General features: G+C 48.3%; 1 protein-coding gene and 1 pseudogene across 3 annotated transcripts in view; one reads left to right on the plus strand and one right to left on the minus strand.

The window, feature by feature from the left end:
- Window positions 1-12922, plus strand: part of CPT1A (carnitine palmitoyltransferase 1A) — a 60342-nt gene extending 47420 nt beyond the window's left edge. For all 3 annotated transcript variants that reach the window (XM_086385233.1, XM_086385235.1, XM_086385234.1), the window contains 5 exons: window positions 5058-5192; window positions 6847-6999; window positions 8487-8600; window positions 8934-9026; window positions 10806-12922. In XM_086385233.1, coding sequence (XP_086241359.1) covers window positions 5058-5192; window positions 6847-6999; window positions 8487-8600; window positions 8934-9026; window positions 10806-10892 — 582 coding nt within the window. In that variant the 3' untranslated portion in view covers window positions 10893-12922. The remainder of the gene's footprint in view (window positions 1-5057; window positions 5193-6846; window positions 7000-8486; window positions 8601-8933; window positions 9027-10805) is intronic.
- A 901-nt stretch (window positions 12923-13823) lies between these two features.
- On the minus strand, window positions 13824-14179 carry LOC147341751 (cytochrome c oxidase subunit 7B, mitochondrial pseudogene; annotated as a pseudogene).
- Between the last annotated feature and the right edge of the window lie 4055 nt (window positions 14180-18234).

An 18234-nucleotide genomic window follows, 5' to 3' on the forward strand; every position in this document is an offset into this window, starting at 1 on the left:
TCTGGTGCAGAATTACGCAAAGACAAGCATCTTTGTCTTATAGCTGTGATAGTCAAGCAGCAAACACGGTAGGAAAATGTGATACAGACTAGAAGCAAAACCCTGGGATTCCCCAAGCCTCTATTTATAAAGCAGTCAGGACCTTTGGGAAAAAGACCCAGAGCCTAGGAGAAGGAATGGGCCCTCAGAAAGGGAGGGAAGGCTGTGATTTTGGACAGAAAGGCTCAGCACCTTCGAGATGAATGTCCCGGTTCACACACGCACTGTGAGCATCGTCAGAGGTCCGCAGAAGACTTTAGGAGAAGGGCTGGGCTGGTCTACCTTCCAAGTTCAAGTGGAGGGCTAACGTTTGAGAGTAACTGGTAATATTTTGAAAAGGAAAGGTTGTCAGGTGGAGATGGGGAAGGGTGAGGTAGAGACTTACTCTTTCAAAGCTGAAAATATAGAAACCAGAAGCTTATAGTGATTAGCACAGTATAGTTTTGGTGCCGGAATAGTTGCGTGGAATCACGTAACAGTTTATTTGACACTGATTATTTGTTTTAATAACCCAAGCAGTTATATTTACTCTTTGCACTCTGGCTAGAAACAGCCAGAATTTCATTCTTGGCCCCCCACCCCTCTACCAATTCGTCATGTGGCACTCAGTCTATTAAAAATGATTGACCGAAGTCTGTAAATAGTTTAAAGCAGACTCCTCCTTTCAGAAGTTCTTTCCTGCACGCCTGTTGGAAGGCCAGCTCTGTTAGGAACAGACTTTGCTGTGGCACTCACAGTCAGACCCGTCTCTGCCCAGCTCTGGGCTGGAGGGCCTCATGGGGGCTCCTGCACAAATCCAAATGTTTTGGGTGGCCCTGCGGGGGGGAGTTCTGCTCCAGCCACCTAACCTTCTTTGTGCCCTGGACCCCTTGGGCAGTTGGAGAAAGCCTTGGGGATCCCTTCTCTGAATAATGTTTAGAAAGCATAAAATGAAATACGCAGGGTTACAAAAGTAACCAGTTAATTAACATGCAGGTGTCAAATAGTAAGCGTCCTTTTGTGGTACTGTAGATGTGATTCTTTTTTGGATACAGTGTATTTCTTTTATTATTTTTGGCCTTGCCGAGTCTTCTTTGCTCCTTGGGCTTTTCTCTGGTTGTGGCGAGCGGGGGCTGCTCTAGTTGCAGTACGCTGGCTTCTCATCGAAGCGGCTTCTCTTGCGTACCACGGCCTCTAGGGCATGGGGGCTTCAGTAGCTGTGGCACGTGGGTGCAGTCGTTGTGGTTCCCAAGCTCTAGAGCACAAGCTCAGGAGTTGTGATGCACGGGCTTAGTTGCTCCGTGGCATGTGGGATCTTCCTGGATCAGGGATCAAACCCTTGTCTCCTGCATTGGCAGGTGGATTCTTTACCATTGAGCCACCAGGGAAGCCCTTTGTAATTGTTCATGCACTGACTTTGAAGCAGCAGGTCTGATAAGTGCCTTTAACTTTGAAGCAGTGATAAGCTTAGATGCTATTTTGGGGTATCTGCAATAACCACATGCTGTGTGCTTAGTCGCTCAGTCGTGTCTGACTCCTTGTGACCCCGTGGACTGTAGCCCTCCAGGCTCCTCTGTCCATGGGGACTCTCCAGGCAACAAACTGGAGTGGGTTGCCATGCCCTCCTCCAGGGGATCTTCCCAACGCAGGATCGAACCCAGGTCTGCCACAGTGCAGGCAGACTCTTTACCACTGAGCCACCATACTTTGATGTGAAAATTGCTATGATTTTTTTTCTATTCAGCATCACAGGCACTGCTCATAACTCCTGAGATTTGCTGCCTGTGCTTCTAAATGCTGTATTTCACTTTGTGGTTTAATTTGCTTTGTGAAATTAAAAAACTATGCATATTTTCCATCCAGGTTCACACATCCCCAAGGTTAGTCACCCTTGATCTGGTGCTTATGCTGATCTCCAGTGCTGCTCTGGGCCTGTTCCCTCCTTTTGCTGCTTTTGAATGTGCTGGGCTCATTTCTACCACAGGACCTTTGCACTTGCTCTGCACTGGCAATTAATAACTCCCAGATTTTTAAAAATAGTTTTTTGGCATTGCATCATATGGGATCTTAGTTCTCTGACCAGGGATAGAACCCACATGCCCTGCATTGGAAGCACTGAGTCTTAACTTCTGGACTGCCAGGGAAGTCCTCACTACCTCCCAGATCAAGGTAGGGTTGCTTGCTGCTGCTGCTGCTGCTAAGTCACTTCAGTCGTGTCCAACTCTGTGCGACCCCATAGACGGTAGCCCACCAGGCTCCCCTGTCCCTGGGATTCTCCAGGCAAGAACACTGGAGTGGGTTGCCATTTCCTTCTCCAATGCAGGAAAGTAAGAAGCGAAAGGGAAGTCGCTCAGTCATGTCCGACTCTTCGCGACTCCATGGACTGAAGCCTACCAGGCTCCTCCATCCATGGGATTTTCCAGGCAAGAGTAGTGGAGTGGGGTGCCATTGCCTTCTCCAGGGGTTGCTTAGATCTCCTATTTAAAAGAGCCCTACAGGGATTTCCCTGGTGATGCAGTGATTAAGACTGTACTTCCAATGCAAGGGGCTCGGGTTTGAGCCCTGGTCTGGGAAGTAAGATCCCACATTCTGTGCAGCACAGCCAAAAACTAAAAAAAATTAAAAACAAATAAATGACCCTCCTCCCCATCACACTCTTCCCTGACCGTGCGTTATTTCTGTGCATTACACCTGTTTCTCACAACGTCAGGTATGTGTTCATCCTTTCTCTCTCCCACTAGAATGTTGGAGATGGGCAGGGATGTGATCTGTCTCCTTTGCCACCGCATCCCAGTGCCGGGAGCATGATAGCCGCCATGGGGGAGGCATCAGTAAATACATATTGAGCAATTGATTTAATGAAGACCTTGGGCCGTAGTCATAATTCTAGGCTATAGCTAATTGGCTTCCTGTTTTGGGGTCGTATTTATTTCTCACTTGGAAAACGGAGGTGAAAGATCCCCCCAAATGCCACCAACCCCAACAGTTAGCTCCAGGGCAGCAATCCAAGTGTGCAAAAAGTTTGTGTTCTCACACCGTGTGTGTTAATATCTTTATAGACTTTGTCTTTTGGTCCTGCTGGTTAGACACTGGAGATGTTTTGGTGATGGCCGCTCTCCCGATGGTGAGGTAGTGGCTGGTCGTAGCAGGTTAAGTGAGTGTAGCCATAACCCGGCTTGAGGTCTGAGTACACTAATATTCAGTGCATCGGCCGTGAGGTTTTTAGATGGTCATTAAAAAACTGTGGATGTAATGCATGATTGTACTGACCACTTACATGGTTAAAGTTTGATAGTGCAAAGTTGACTTCAAATAAATCATTGCATCATATACCCCAAGTTAACCTGTATTAAATGACTAAAATAGCCCTTTTATACTTTTTCCTCATCCCCTCCTTCCTTCCAGGCTCCCCAGTGCTTTATGATAAGACAGTGAGAAAGCCCCCCCGTAGTAAGCTCCCCTTCTATAGGTAATTCTCTGAAAGGCATTTTTGGCAAAATGACCTTAGTTCGGCTCTGTAGGCCAGTTGAGGGGTTAGAGCCTCTCAGACCCCATCCAAGGGAAATGTAATAGCCAGTGTGTTAAAGGATGAGTAGATTATGAGCTGGCAGGTCTTTGTGCTGGGTGCTGGGGATGCCCACCGGAGGCTGGGATGGCACTGAGAACCCATGGCCAGCTGGCTTCCTCCGTGACCACACAGGGTGGTGGGGACAGCCAATGTTAAGTCAGCCAACCAGCCTTGGGGGTAAAGAGCCCACCCGGCCGGGCTGCTCACAGGTCTGGACTGCACACCAGAAGTTCAGCCTTGCCAGCTCCTGAATGAACAGTATCGGCCTATTTCAGGTGTCCCCTGTCACCCTGGGGCCACCAGGACCCAAATGCCCAGAGGGACGTTGTCCCGTCAGAAATAACCTGGGTCCACAGTCTGCTGCTCAGCACTTTCCCGTCCCCACGGGGAACCTGGTCGTCTTGGAGCTGGGGCTTTGCAGGTGGTTTCCGCCCGCAGCACGGGCGGGGGGCCGCCCCGAGCTCCCGTGGACCGGTGCCTGTCCTCGTCATGCCCGGCTGCCTCTGTCTCGGGCCCTTGCGGAACTGTCCGCACGTCACCCAGCTGTTCCCGTCACCCCGTCTCCCCTCTGGCCCCTGACACCAGCATTCCTCATCGCAGTCTCCAGCCTGCCCTGCCCTCTACCCCTCTATCTCGCCTCCCCTTTTGCCTCTCAGGCTTAGATTCCGCAGCCTGTCGCTATCACCCTGACCTCTGCCCCAGAGCCCCAAGCACAGCAGACACACCCCTGGGTCAGTCCAGTGTCTGCCTGCTTTGATGCTGCACTGAGAAGCTGACACAACCCAAGAAAATCCCCCCAAACCGCAGCTCATCTTTCTTAACTGATGAGCCCTGACTTCGGTGGTCCCAGACCACCCACTCTCTACACCCCCAGAGCCTGTTTCACACCCCTTTGCTGACTCCCAGCACCTCCCCTCCATCCTCTCTCTCTTAGGAGGTGAACTTCCTTATTTCACCAAGAAAGTGAATGTTCTAAAAAGACCCCCTGTCTGCTCCCCTCAGCGACTGCCAGCCCCACACAGCTGTTCCCTCCTGCTTTCTCTCCCTCTTGTCTAATGGCCGGGGTGGGGGGCTCTCTGTGCTCTAAGCACTGACCACCCACCTGCTTCCCGCCCCCTCGGAGGAGGACCTTCCTGACCCGGAGTTAAGTAATTCCCAGCTCCTGCATGCAGTTCCCGGTCCTGTACCGTATTCTTCCTAAAACCACGTCTGCACTCGGGCAGGTGTGTGAGATCCGGATGCCGGGTCATGGCACCAGTTGCATCTGGACACGGAAACCTGGACCCTCCCGCCCCTGTCAAAGCTAGTGACGTTCCCACCTGCCTGCTGCATAAGCCCGTGTAAAAACTGACAGTGACTAAAAGCCGCCTCTGACGATGATGTCTGCTTTTCCTGGCTGACTTGAACCGTTCCCCTCTTATGTCTTTGTCAACACGACCGGCCTTGTGTTAAAATATTTTTCCTTTCCCAGGACATGGGTAAATTTTCCCTCACCTACGAGGCCTCCATGACCCGGCTGTTCCGAGAGGGCAGAACGGAGACCGTGCGTTCCTGCACCGCTGAGTCGTGCAGCTTCGTGCTGGCCATGGTAGACCCCACACAGACGGTAGGTTCCGCCCGGCCGGCAGAACAGCCCCCGAGGGGCCGTCTCTGCTGTTCCGAGGACGACACCCGAGGTGGACACGCAGGCTTCCCTGATTAAATCGCAGTCCCACGCGTACTTCTCCAGCGAGTCCGCATCTCCCTCTTTCCCTCCACCCGTCTCGGGAGGACAGAGAGTATTAAAAGGCAGCCATCTAGACAGACACAACGGTTCGTGTGTGCATCCATCCTGTTATTCTGTAACCTCACTTCTACAAGTGAGGTTACACTTCATAGGAGTCTTTTACTATTTATTTATTTGTTATTTGGCTGCTCCGGGTCTTAGTTGAGTCACGCGGGATCTTTAGTTGTGGCGTGTGGGATCTACTTCCCAGACCGGGGATCAAACCTGGGCTCCCTGCATGGGAAACTCATAGCCACTGGACCCCCAGGGAGGGCCCCCTCAGAGTCTTTAAATCAGAGCGGTGCACAGCTGGTGAACACAGGAATGGGAGGGCGGTGAGGCAGGACAGTGCTGGCAGTTGGTGTCAGGCTGAGAAAATGGTGACCGTCCATGGGCGCCTTCTTATTTTATTATTATCATTATTATTACTGTTTTTTGTTGGCGCATACGGCACGTGAGATCTTAGTTCTCTGACCAGGGATTGAACCCACAACTCCTGCATTGGGAGCGTGGATTCTCAACCACTAGACCGCCAGGGAAGTCCCACACAGACACCTTCTGCCCGGGGTTCCTGAAGCCCACCGCCCACACTGAAGCCCCCTGAGCAGGCTCGGGGCCCTGGGTTTTCCGTGCACTGCCTTTGACAGCCCTAGTGGTGGCTCGTGAAGCATTATCAGTTTGTTTTTGATAGATAAAGGAACAGAGACTTAGCTGAATCCGGCAAACTGCTGACCACACACCCAGTGAGGGGCTGAGGCCCATCCTGTCCGGGTCTGCTGACTCCCGAGGGGACACAGCCCGGGGTTTTGCTCCGCTCTGGGGAGCTCATTCCTGGAAAGGCTGTCGGTTCCGAGGGGAGACGCTCGGCAGATCTCATCACAGATGGCTCTGATCTGTCACTGCCTTCAGAGCAGCCTGAGGGCCGGGTCTGGAGTGGACCGGCCTCTACGTCCATGGGAGGGCTTGTGTCTCCTCGTACTGAGATTGACCAGCAGGGTCCTAAAGAACCTGGAGCGGCCTTTGTGGGTCGGACTTGTAGGCCCCGGAAGCGCTGTTTAGCCGAGCTGACGGACCACCCGGGAGGGTTACTTAAGGGCCCGCAGGAATGTCGCAGCCCCCTCAGAGGAAGGGGGCGTCATTCCACATGATGAGACGCGGAGGCTGGCGCTTTCCTACCTACTTAGCGGCCTCATTTGTGTGAAAGGTGAAATGACGCCCAGTGGGCAGCACACAGGATCCCCAAACTGTCTCTCCACAACCTGTCCCCTCCATAGCCTCGCAGCAGGAATCTGGGGCAGGGGCAGCCGGCCAGTGGCGTTTCTGGTCAGGTTGCCTTGGTAACCAGCCAAAGACCACCCAGACCCCCTGCCCGCCCCACCAGTGACCTGCTGTCTCAGCGCTCTGTTGGACTGCTGGCGAGAAGCGCCCGTGACCCTCATCTCGGAGCTCAGACGGTGCTGCACGACTTGAAACTGCCTGTCCTTTGTTATTTCAGGTTGAACAGAAGCTCAAGTTGTTCAGGATCGCGTCTGAGAAGCATCAGCTTCTGTACCGCCTGGCGATGACCGGCGCAGGGATCGACCGCCACCTCTTCTGCCTCTACGTGGTGTCCAAGTACCTCGCGGTCGACTCCCCTTTCCTGAAGGAGGTGAGGCCCTTCTGTGCAGCCCACCCGGCTTTCTTGGCTAAACCAAACTTAGTCAATCTGAGGACAAAATTTAGTACAGCTTTGCCAGTCAGAACTGGTCTAACAGATGGGTTCCAGGGCTCAGCCGTCCTCACGCTGGAAAATCTGAGCCACATTTCTTCAACCCCGGGGATGCCATTGTTGTTTAGTCGCCAAGTTATGTCAGACTCCTTGCAACCCCATGGACTGCAGCACACCAGGCTCCTCTGTCCTCCACTGTCTCCTAGAATTTGCTCAAACTCATGTCCATTGAGTCGGTGATGCCGTCCAACCATCCCATCCTCTGTTGACCCCTTCTCCTCCTGCCCTCAATTTTCCCCAGCATCAGGGTTTCCTTCATTGATTGAGTCAGCTTTTCACACTAGGTGGCCAAAGTATTAGAGCTTCAGCATCAGTCCTTTCAATGAATATTCAGGGTTGATTTCCTTTAGGATTGACTGGTTTAATCTCCTTGCAGTCCAGGGGACTCTCAAGAGTCTTCTCCAACACCACAGTTCAAAAGCATCGATTCTTCAGTGCAAAGTCTTATGGTCTAACTCTCACATCCATACATGACTACTGGAAAAACCATGCTTGTACTAAAATAACTATCAAGTGATGTGCTCTGAAAGATTGATGCTAAAGCTGAAACTCCAGTACTTTGGCCGCCTGATGCAAAGAACTGACTCATTTGAAAAGACCCTGATGCTGAGAATGATTGAAGGCAGGAGGAGAAGGGGACAACAGAGGATGAGATGGTTGGATGGCATCACCAATTCAATGGACATGAGTTTGAGTAAGCTCAGGAGCTGGTAGACAGGAAGGTCTGGCATGCTGCTATTCATGGAGTTGCAGAGTCGGACACGACTGATCAACTGAACTGATGAGCTCTGAGGTGGTTGTGTTTTTTTTTTTTTTTTTGACCACCCTGCAGAGCATGTGGGATCTAGTGCTCTGACCAGGAATTGAAACCTGTGCTTCCTGCAGTGGGAGCCCAGGGACTGCATAGCCAGGGAAGTCTTGAGCTCTTGAGTATTTACTTCTTTCATTTTTAATATAGTTGTTTTACTTTTATGTTTATAAAATGTAACTTTTTAACGGTGGCTGTGTTTAACAGGCACCTTGGAAAATTCCTGGAAGTTTGACCCTCAGCTTAGGAGAGCTGATACCAGTCTGCTCAGCACACAGCTACTCCCTTCCAAATCTTACTCCGTGTATCCGCCACCTTTTCTGCCCAAGACCCCGTCAGCCAGTGTTTGCCTCTCTAGTCTGGGTATCCTCACCTGCTCCATCCCTCTCCGAAGAACCCCTGCCCCCAGAGCCAGCAAGGCCCCCAGGGACATAGCCTTCTGGTGTCTGAAACAGTCCAAACACCAAGCAAGCCTTTCCTCATCTCCTGGGCTCCTTGGGGACAGAAGAGGATGGAGCTGGGAAGTGTCATTAGAACGTCACCTTGTTTAACTCCCCAGGTCTTAGCTGAGCCTTGGAGATTATCCACCAGCCAGACCCCTCCACAGCAGGTGGAACTGTTCAATTTGGATAGGAATCCAGACTACGTGTCGTGCGGAGGGGGCTTCGGGCCGGTAAGTGGCCGGGCGTCTGAGTTCACAGAGCAGCAAGCGCCGGGGCAGGACGGGCCTGTCTCAGCTCTAAGCACCCCGCCCTGAAGGTGCTCCTACTGGCTATTCGTGCCAGTATGAATGGCATTCTCATTAAAGGTTCGAAATCCCCTTTTCCCGTGGCCTCATTTCCACGGTTCTGTTGATTCATTCTCTCACCATGCCACATGGTATGTGGGATCTTAGTTCCCCGACCAGGGATTGAACCCATGTCCCCTGCAGTGGAGGTGCGGAGCCCTAAGCACTGGGCCGCCAAGGAATTCCCCCCAAGTTCAGTTTGAATGTGCTTTTCTATAGGTTGCTGATGACGGCTATGGGGTGTCGTACATTCTCGTCGGTGAGGACCTCATCAATTTCCATATATCCTCCAAGTTCTCCTGTCCTGAGACGGTAAGTACAAAAGTCCCCCCTTCCCAGGATGGAGTATTTGTACTATTTTCTTTCGAAGGGATTTGGGTGGGGGGCACATCCCTGATTTAACAGAAAATTTCAATTCAGTTATGCATTCTTCCTTGGTTGGGATGTTTTCAAAACAAGGATTTTAATAGTTTTAAAGGGATTCATCTTATTTGGTTGAAAGTCTTCATCTTTGCTGGTAGCCGTGGTTTCAAACCTTACTAAGTTGGAGTGCTGCCACAACTTTTAGACTCTGTAACATTGAATGCTTGGCTTCCTACAGTGGGGCTAGTGGTAAGGAAGCCGCCTGCCAATGCAGGAGACCTAAGAGGCGTTGGTTAGATCTCTGGGTGGGGAAGATCCCCTGGAGAAGGAAATGGCAACCCACTCCAGTGTTCTTGCCTGGAGAATCCCATGGACAGAGGAGCCTGGCGGGCCACAGTCCATGGGGTCGCAGAGTCAGACATGACTGAAGTGACTTAGCAAAGTCACTTCCTTGCACGAAGCGTTGAAGGACAGACTTGAGATCTGTGTGCATGAGCTAAGTAACTCACACACGTAATGCAGCAGCGGTCTGCAGTGATCTCCAAGTGGAACCCGTGACCTCCTTCCTAGCACGGCGCATTTAATCCGTACTTATATTCTCACCTTCCCACGTTGTACGTCGCCTGGCAGTCAGCACCAGGATCACCTTTAACAGAGACATTCGGAATTCACTCGCTTATTGTGTTTTATGTAATGCATTGACATTAGGGAAAAAAGGTACCAGGCATCCCAGTGCTCATAGCAGCACTGTCTATAGTAGCCAAGACATGGAAGCAACCTGAATGTTTATCAACTGATGAATGGATAAAGAGGTGATATACGTACACACACACACACACACACACGCACACACATATACATACATACACTAGACAGTCACTCAACCATAAAAATAATGAGATAATGCCACTTGCAGCGACATGGATGGACCTAGAGATTACCGTCCCGGATGAAGTAAGTCAGAGAAAGGCAAATATCATATGGTTACTGGTTATATGTAGAAATAAAACGATACAAATGGACTTATTTATAAAATAGAAGTAGACTCACAGACATAGAAAACAAATTTATGGTTACCAAAGGGGGAAGGGAGTGGGGAAGGATAAATTAGGGGTTTGGGATTAACAGATACACACTATTGTATATAAAATAGGTAGTCAACAAGGACCTACTGTATAGCACAGGGAACTCTACTCAGTACTTTATAATAACCCATATAGAAAAGAATCTGGAGAAGAATGGGTATATATGTATGTGTATAACTGAATCACTTTGCTGTACACTTGAAGTTAACACAATATTATAAAACAGCTGTACTCCAGTATAAAATAAGAATTAAATTTTAAAAATAACTACTAAAGCTCTTTCACTATGAAAGATAAGGTGTTGGAAGCTAATGGAAACTTCAAAAGGTGTGTGACAATTAGCAGAGGCATAGAACTTCCCATCCTGGGAAGGGGGGACTTATATTTGCTCTGTGTGGAAAAGAAAAACAAACACAGCCACACAAACACGTAAGCTGTTATCTTTTTTTTTTGTAAGCTGTTATCGTTATGAACCCTTAACATCTCATCAGACTCTGTAACTTAATGATTCACTGAGTCAAAGCTTAGAGAACTGGCAAAACGAATGTTAGGTCTTTGAGTCAGATTACAAGTGAAAAGGTTTAAAATGTGAAAAATCCCACGTTATAAAGTTTCTTTTTGTTTGTTTGTTTTTAAATGAAAGGATTCGCATCGCTTCGGGAAGAACCTGAGAGAAGCAATGACCGACATCATCAGTTTGTTTGGGTTCAGCCCCAATTCCAAAAAGTAAATCTCTTAGCACTTCTGGGAAGGAAAAGAAGTTCTTCTGATGAAAAACCAAATGAAAAATAGCTCTGTATCCTGACTGTATTTCAGGATGAAAATTTGTTTCCTTCCAGCGAAGGTTTGGTGTTTTTGCTTTTCTAGGACAGCAGGCTCCACGCCATGAAGTATAACCCTACTCCTTCTAAGCAGCTCCTAACCTGGGGGACATTGGATGAAGTCCCCCCTAAAGTCTTCCCATCACCTTACATTCCTTAAGGGACAAGCAATTTTTGGAATGAGTGGGGTTGTGGCTTCATACTCGCTGGAACCAGACCGGCACGCTTCCTTGGCTGCCACTGGACACCTGGTACTTACGGGCATTTAATTTTATCAGAGCAGTGTAAACATTTGTTTCCTTCCAAGAGAAAAGCCTCTTTTAAGTTGCAGATATTAGCAGTTAATAGCCGACGCACATGCAGCGCACTAACCGAGACAAGCTTTGTGATTTGGAATCTGTTCTGTCTGTGGTCACTCTCACTGTCTAGTCCGGTCATCTGCTTTTGCCTCTCCGTGTTTGAAGTCTTCAAAACCCGGTGCCTTAAAACAGAAGGCCCTAAGCGTAAGGGAGGCCACGCAAGAGATTTATTTTAAGTCTTTGGGTGGAATTGTGGGTGTCTCACTCCCGTCTGAATTTCCTGGGTGGATATCCCTGTGTAGGGATTTTCCTGTCATGTCCCCATGTCCCAGAGGGACCAGTTCCCTTACAAGGGCAGCTGTGAGCTGGATTCCCTTCCATCAGACTGCCTTCCTCAAGCTTCATTGTTAAGCTACGAAAAAAGATGTGGGCGCGTGTCAGAAATGGGGAGCAAGGCATGTGATGGTTGAAGATAGCGTGTCTGGATAACACACATGGTAGATGCTTCCGGATTCCTGCTTACCCAGCCTGCCAGCAGGGATAACAGGACAGTGGCCACTGAGAAAGGAACAAACTTGAGAAGAGCGAACCTCAGGCAGTCAGGGCTGGCCGTCCCACCTGCTGAGAGAGGAGACCCACTCCCGTCTCCAGGGAGACAGAGGGAGATGGGTCATCTCGGCGACCTCCTAGAATGTCGGAGGTGACGGGTGCTGAGTTTAACACAGCCTACCCTTCCGATGCGTGTGCCTTGCTCGAAAGAGTGATTGACCAAAAAGTGATGACGCGCTGCATCGTCTTCAGTATTTAATGCAAAAAGAAAGAATCATGGAGTGAAATAGACCCACTGCCTCTGGGCTGTCATGACAGGCTTAGCTGTCCATTTTTAAAATCATGTATTTATTTTTCTGAGCACTCTGTTCTGGTGGGGCTCATGTCTCTAAGAGTCCTGTACTCCAGTGATTTGGTGATGAGGCTGAACCGATGGGGCAGGGGCAAGGCACTGGCCACAGGGCACGTGCATATTTTATTCGTGTACATGTTGTGATGTAAAAACCCCCCTAAATGGGCCAAAGACTCTTTCTGTTAAAAGCAAGCAGAAATGGGAACAGACAAAAAAGCAAAAAAGGACATCTAACCACCATAGCAACAAAAGATCCTGTTCATCTGTGGTATGTAGTCAGGGGGGCGTCGGGGGATACGGGAGCCCCCCTGACTCAGCCAGGCGTGGCTTCCAGTTGAAGCCAGGGCCCCCAAATCATGCACTGTTGACCACTGACCAGTCTGTATTATGATTCACGGGTGAATTCGAGAGCAGACATGTTAGCACTCAAACCTATTTGGGCTTGTCTCTCAGGTTTTAAATATTTCAAATGTAATTTTCACTAATCCATGCAGTCATCAATGCAATTTTATATTCCTTAAAAGGAAGAAGAGTGGGTTTGTACTGTACATGTTGAAAGCAGGAAGTTAAGAGTATTCATGTATTTAATTTAATTTGGAACAAGCCATAGTCTTAACAGAGCTGTGGTCTGAATTTGTTATGTTGGACTGGCCACTGCATGTAAATATAAGGTGCCCTTTTGGATGTAAATCTTAGATACGCAGTATGAATGTTACCATTAATAAAAACATTAACCACAGGACTGCTTTCTGTCTCTTTTGTTGTACTGATAAGGAGGCTAAAGGTCAGGCACTTGGGACAAAGGTGACCGGCCAAGATATGCAGAGAAGGCCTCGGGCTGGGCAGAGTGGACCTCACTAGGTTCACACCTCTGTTGGAGAAGGGCTACTGCTAAGAAGGGCTGTGGGTTTCGCTGTGTTCGTTTTCCATCTTCTCCCGTGCCTCGGGGCCTGGAACAGCGCTGACACATAGCGAGTAGGTGCTCAGTCAGTGAATTTCCATTTTCTCCAAGGCTCTTCTTGAGCACCTCCTGTATGCTAAGCTCTGTTCTAGGCACTGGGAATACAGCGGGAACCCCACCAGGTTCTGGCTGTCATGGGAAATGGTACAGACGAACTTGCCTGCAGTGCAGAAATAGACACAGACGCAGAGAAGGGACATGTGGACATGGGGTGGGAGGTGGGATGAATTAGACTGGGATGGGCATGCGCACTGCCACGTGTAAAACCTGCCGGAGAGTGCAGGGAGCTCAGCTGGGTGCTCTGACGACCTAGAGCAGGTGGGGTGGGGGTGGGAGGGAGGTCCAAGAGGAAGGGGATGTGTGTGTGTACAAGCAGCTGACTCACTCGCACTGTACGGCAGAAACTAATACAGCATTGGAAAGCAGCTGTACTCCAGTTAAAAAAATATCCCAGTGGGAGGAAGTCAAGAACAAGACAACCCTAGGGTCTTCAGGGTTCCTAGACGTGTGTGTATGTGTGTGTGTGTGTGGGTGGGTGGGTGGGTGGGCGGTGAGAATACCTGGCTTGTGAAGGATGCTGATTTAGAACTGAGGCCTAAAGGACAAGCTTTCACCTTTTTTTATATTATTATTATTTTTAAATTTACTCACTTTTTTTGAAGGTTTCAAGTATATGTTATTTCTTTAAACATGCCATATTTTAATGGATACACAGTACTTTTACTTGGCATCAATTATGAGTTGATTTTGAAACAATTCAGCATTAAACCAGCTAGGGTGATTACTGTTCTCTCCATTCCGTTGAGGTGACTCTGCCAAGAGGTGACGGGTTCCACTCTATTCCGATTTGTGTTGCCATATATACCCATAGAGCAACACAGACAGTGGCTGTACTAGCTAATACAGCATATTATCATACTTGTCATGGAAACCAGGTGCCCGCTTCTGGTGGATCTGCCTTGCCACTGCTTGCTGAATGCTTTGAACCCTGAGACGACTTAGTGCATTTTTGGCCAAGGGAAACATCCTGAGGTTGAACACAAGAGGGAGGCAACCATAGCTGCTGGCCTGTAGCAATTCCTCATAGAGAAATTCCCTGGCAGAGTCCTGAAAAACAAAATAAATTTATTTTTAATTGAAGGATAATTGCTTCATGGTATTGTATAAAGTGCAATTCTGCCAGACATCAACATGAATCAGCCATCAGTTTGCCCACATCCCCTCCCACTTGGACATCCCTCCCTATCCCACCCCACTAGGTTGTTACCCAGCCCTGGTTTGAGTTCCCTGAGTCCTACAGCAAATTCCCATTGGCTATTTGAAAAGGCAAAATGATAGGACACTGAAAGAGGAACTCCCCAGGTCGGTAGGTGCCCAATATGCTACTGGAGATCAGTGGAGAAATAACTCCAGAAAGAATGAAGGGATGGAGCCAAAGCAAAAACAATACCCAGTTGTGGATGTGACTGGTGATAGAAGCAAGGTCCGATGTTGTAAAGAGCAATATTGCATAGGAACCTGGAATGTTAGATCCATGCTAAGCTGCTAAATCACTTCAGTCGTGTCCGACTCTGTGTGACCCCATAGACAGCAGCCCACCAGGCTCTCCCGTCCCTGGTTTTCTCCAGGCAAGAACACTGGAGTGGGTTGCCATTTCCTTCTCCAATGCATGAAAGTGAAAAGTGAAAGTGAAGTCACTCAGTCGTGTCCTACCCTCAGCGACCCCATGGACTGCAGCCTTCCAGGCTCCTCCATCCATGGTATTTTCCAGGCAAGAGTACTGGAGTGGGGTGCCATTGCCTTCTCCGTAGGTCCATGAATCAAGGCAAATTGGAAGTGGTCAAACAGGAGATGGCAAGAGTGAATGTCGACATTCTGGGAATCAGCGAACTAAAATGGACTGGAATGGGTGAATTTAACTCAGATGACCATTATATCTACTATTGTGGACAGGAATCCCTTAGAAGAAATGGAGTAGCCATCATGGTCAACAAAAGAGTCCAAAATACAGTACTTGGATGCAGTCTCAAAAATGACAGAATGATCTCTGTTCATTTCCAAGGCAAACCATTCAATATCACAGTAATCCAAGCCTATGCCCCAACCAGTAATGCTGAAGAAGCTGAATTTGAACGGTTCTATGAAGACCTACAAGACCTTTTAGAACTAACACCCAAAAAAGATGTCCTTTTCATTATAGGGGACTGGAATGTAAAAGTAGGAAGTCAAGAAACACCTGGAGTAACAGGCAAATTTGACCTTGGAGTATGGAATGAAGCAGGGCAAAGACTAATAGAGTTTTGCCAAGAGAATGCACTGGTCATAGCAAACACCCTCTTCCAACAACACAGAAGACTCTACACATGGACATCACCAGATGGTCAACACCGAAATCAGATTGATTATATTCTTTGCAGCCAAAGAAGGAGAAGCTCTAGACAGTCAACAAAAACAAGACCAGAAGCTGACTGTGGCTCAGATCATGAGCTCCTTATTGCCAAATTCAGACTTAAATTGAAGAAAGTAGAAAAAACCACTAGACCATTCAGGTATGACCTAAATCAAATCCCTTATGATTATACAGTGGAAGTGAGAAATAGATTTAAGGGACTAGATCTGATAGATAGAGTGCCTGATGAACTATGGAATGAGGTTCTTGACATTGTACAGGAGACAGGGATCAAGACCATCCCCATGGAAAAGAAATGCAAAAAAGCAAAATGGCTGTCTGAGGAGGCCTTACAAATAGCTGTGGAAAGAAGAGAACCGAAAAGCAAAGGAGAAAAGGAAAGATATTTGCATTTGAATGCAGAGTTCCAAAGAATAGCAAGGAAAGATAAGAAAGCCTTCCTCAGCAATCAATGCAAAGAAATAGAGGAAAACAACAGAATGGGAAAGACTAGAGATCTCCTCAAGAAAATTAGAGATACCAAGGGAACATTTCATGCAAAGATGGGCTTGATAAAGGATAGAAATGGTATGGACCTAACAGAAGCAGAAGATATTAAGAATAGGTGGCAAGAATACACAGAAGAACTGTACAAAAAAGATCTTCATGACCAAGATAATCATGATGGTGTGATCACTCACCTAGAGCCAGACATCCTGGAATGTGAAGTCAAATGGGCCTTAGAAAGCATCACTACGAACAAAGCTAGTGGAGGTGATGGAATTCCAGTGGAGCTATTTCAAATCCTGAAAGATGATGCTGTGAAAGTGCTGCACTCAACATGCCAGCAAATTTGGAAAATTCAGCAGTAGCCACAGGACTGGAAAAGATCAGTTTTCATTCCAGTCCCAAAGAAAGGCAATGCCAAAGAATGCTCAAACTACCGCACAATTGCACTCATCTCACACACTAGTAAAGTAATGCTGAAAATTCTCCAAGCCAGGCTTCAGCAATACGTGAACCGTGAACTTCCAGATGTTCAAGCTGGTTTTAGAAAAGGCAGAGGAACCAGAGACCAAATTGCCAACATCCGCTGGATCATGGAAAAAGCAAGAGAGTTCCAGAAAAACATCAATTTCTGCTTTATTGACTATGCCAAAGCCTTTGACTGTGTGGATCACAATAAACTGTGGAAAATTCTGAAAGAGATGGGAATACCAGACCACCTGACCTGCCTCTTGAGAAACCTATATGCAGGTCAAGAAGCAGCAGTTAGAACTGGACATGCAACAACAGACTGGTTCCAAGTAGGAAAAGGAGTATGTCAAGGCTGTATATTGTCACCCTGCTTATTTAACTTATTTGCTGATTACATCATGAGAAACGCTGGGCTGGAGGAAGCACAAGCTATAATTAAGATTGCCAGGAGAAATATCAATAACCTCAGATATGCACATGACACCACCCTTTTGGCAGAAAATGAAGAGGAACTAAAAAGCTTGTTGATGAAAGTGAAAGAGGAGAGTGAAAAAGTTGGCTTAAAGCTCAACATTCAGAAAACAAAGATCATGGCATCCGGTCCCATCACTTCCTGGGAAATAGATGGGGAAACAGTGGAAACAGTGTTAGACTTTATTTTTGGGGGCTCCAAAATCACTGCAGATGGTGACTGCAGCCATGACATTAAAAGATGCTTACTCCTTGGAAGGAAAGTTATGACCAACCTAGATAGCATATTCAAAAGCAGAGATATTACTTTGCCAACAAAGGTTCGTCTAGTCAAGGCTATGGTTTTTCCTGTGGTCATGTATGGATGTGAGAGTTGGACTGTGAAGAAAGCTGAGTGCCGAAGAATTTGATGCTTTTGAACTGTGGTGCTGGAGAAGACTCTTGAGAGTCCCTTGGACTGCAAGGAGATCCAACCAGTCCATCCTAAAGGAGATCAGTCCTGGCTGTTCTTTGGAAGGAATGATGCTAAAGCTGAAACTCCAATACTTTGGCCACCTTATGTGAAGAGTTGACTCATTGGAAAAGACTCTGATGCTGGGAGGGACTGGGGGCAGGAGGAGAAGGGGGCAGGAGGAGAAGGGGATGACAGAGGATGAGATGGCTGGATGGCATTACCGACTCTTTGGACACGAGTTTGAGCGAACTCTGGGAGTTGGTGATGGACAGGGAGGCCTGGCGTGCCACGATTCATGGGGTCGCAAAGAGTCGGACATGACTGAGCCACTGAACTGAGCTGATTTTACATATGGTCGTGTATGTTTCCATGTTACTCTCTGCATATATCCCCCCCTCTCCTTTCTCCTCATCTCCCACCCCTCCCCACCTCCTTTCTTGATGAAGAAGGTGTGTTTAGCTCACCACCCACCCTAAGTTTGCGTTGTGTTAATGTGGTTGTGTGTGTTAGTTCTAGGTCTTGACCACCTCCCTCTTCCCCAGAACATCATCAGTGTTGGGTCGCTTATGTCGACAAGGAACGCCTAGTCTTCATCTGGAGCTCCAGCACCACGGACCTCAAATGCACGCTGGGCTGGGAACCTAACTGCCTGTGCGGACCCCTGGCCTTCCACCCACTTGCGGTGTTCTGTGGCCGGGCGGAAACGTATGTGGTGAAGTCTAGGGGTCTGAAGTCACTGCCTCGGACTGGCCTCAGTTTCCCCACCTGAGCCAAGAGCTGCTGGTCCCGGTAGTGTCC

This window comes from Bos grunniens, chromosome 29 (genome assembly GCF_055505025.1).
Source record: "Bos grunniens cultivar Pamir isolate PY7600 chromosome 29, Bosgru_T2T1.0, whole genome shotgun sequence".
Lineage (NCBI taxonomy): Eukaryota > Metazoa > Chordata > Mammalia > Artiodactyla > Bovidae > Bos > Bos grunniens.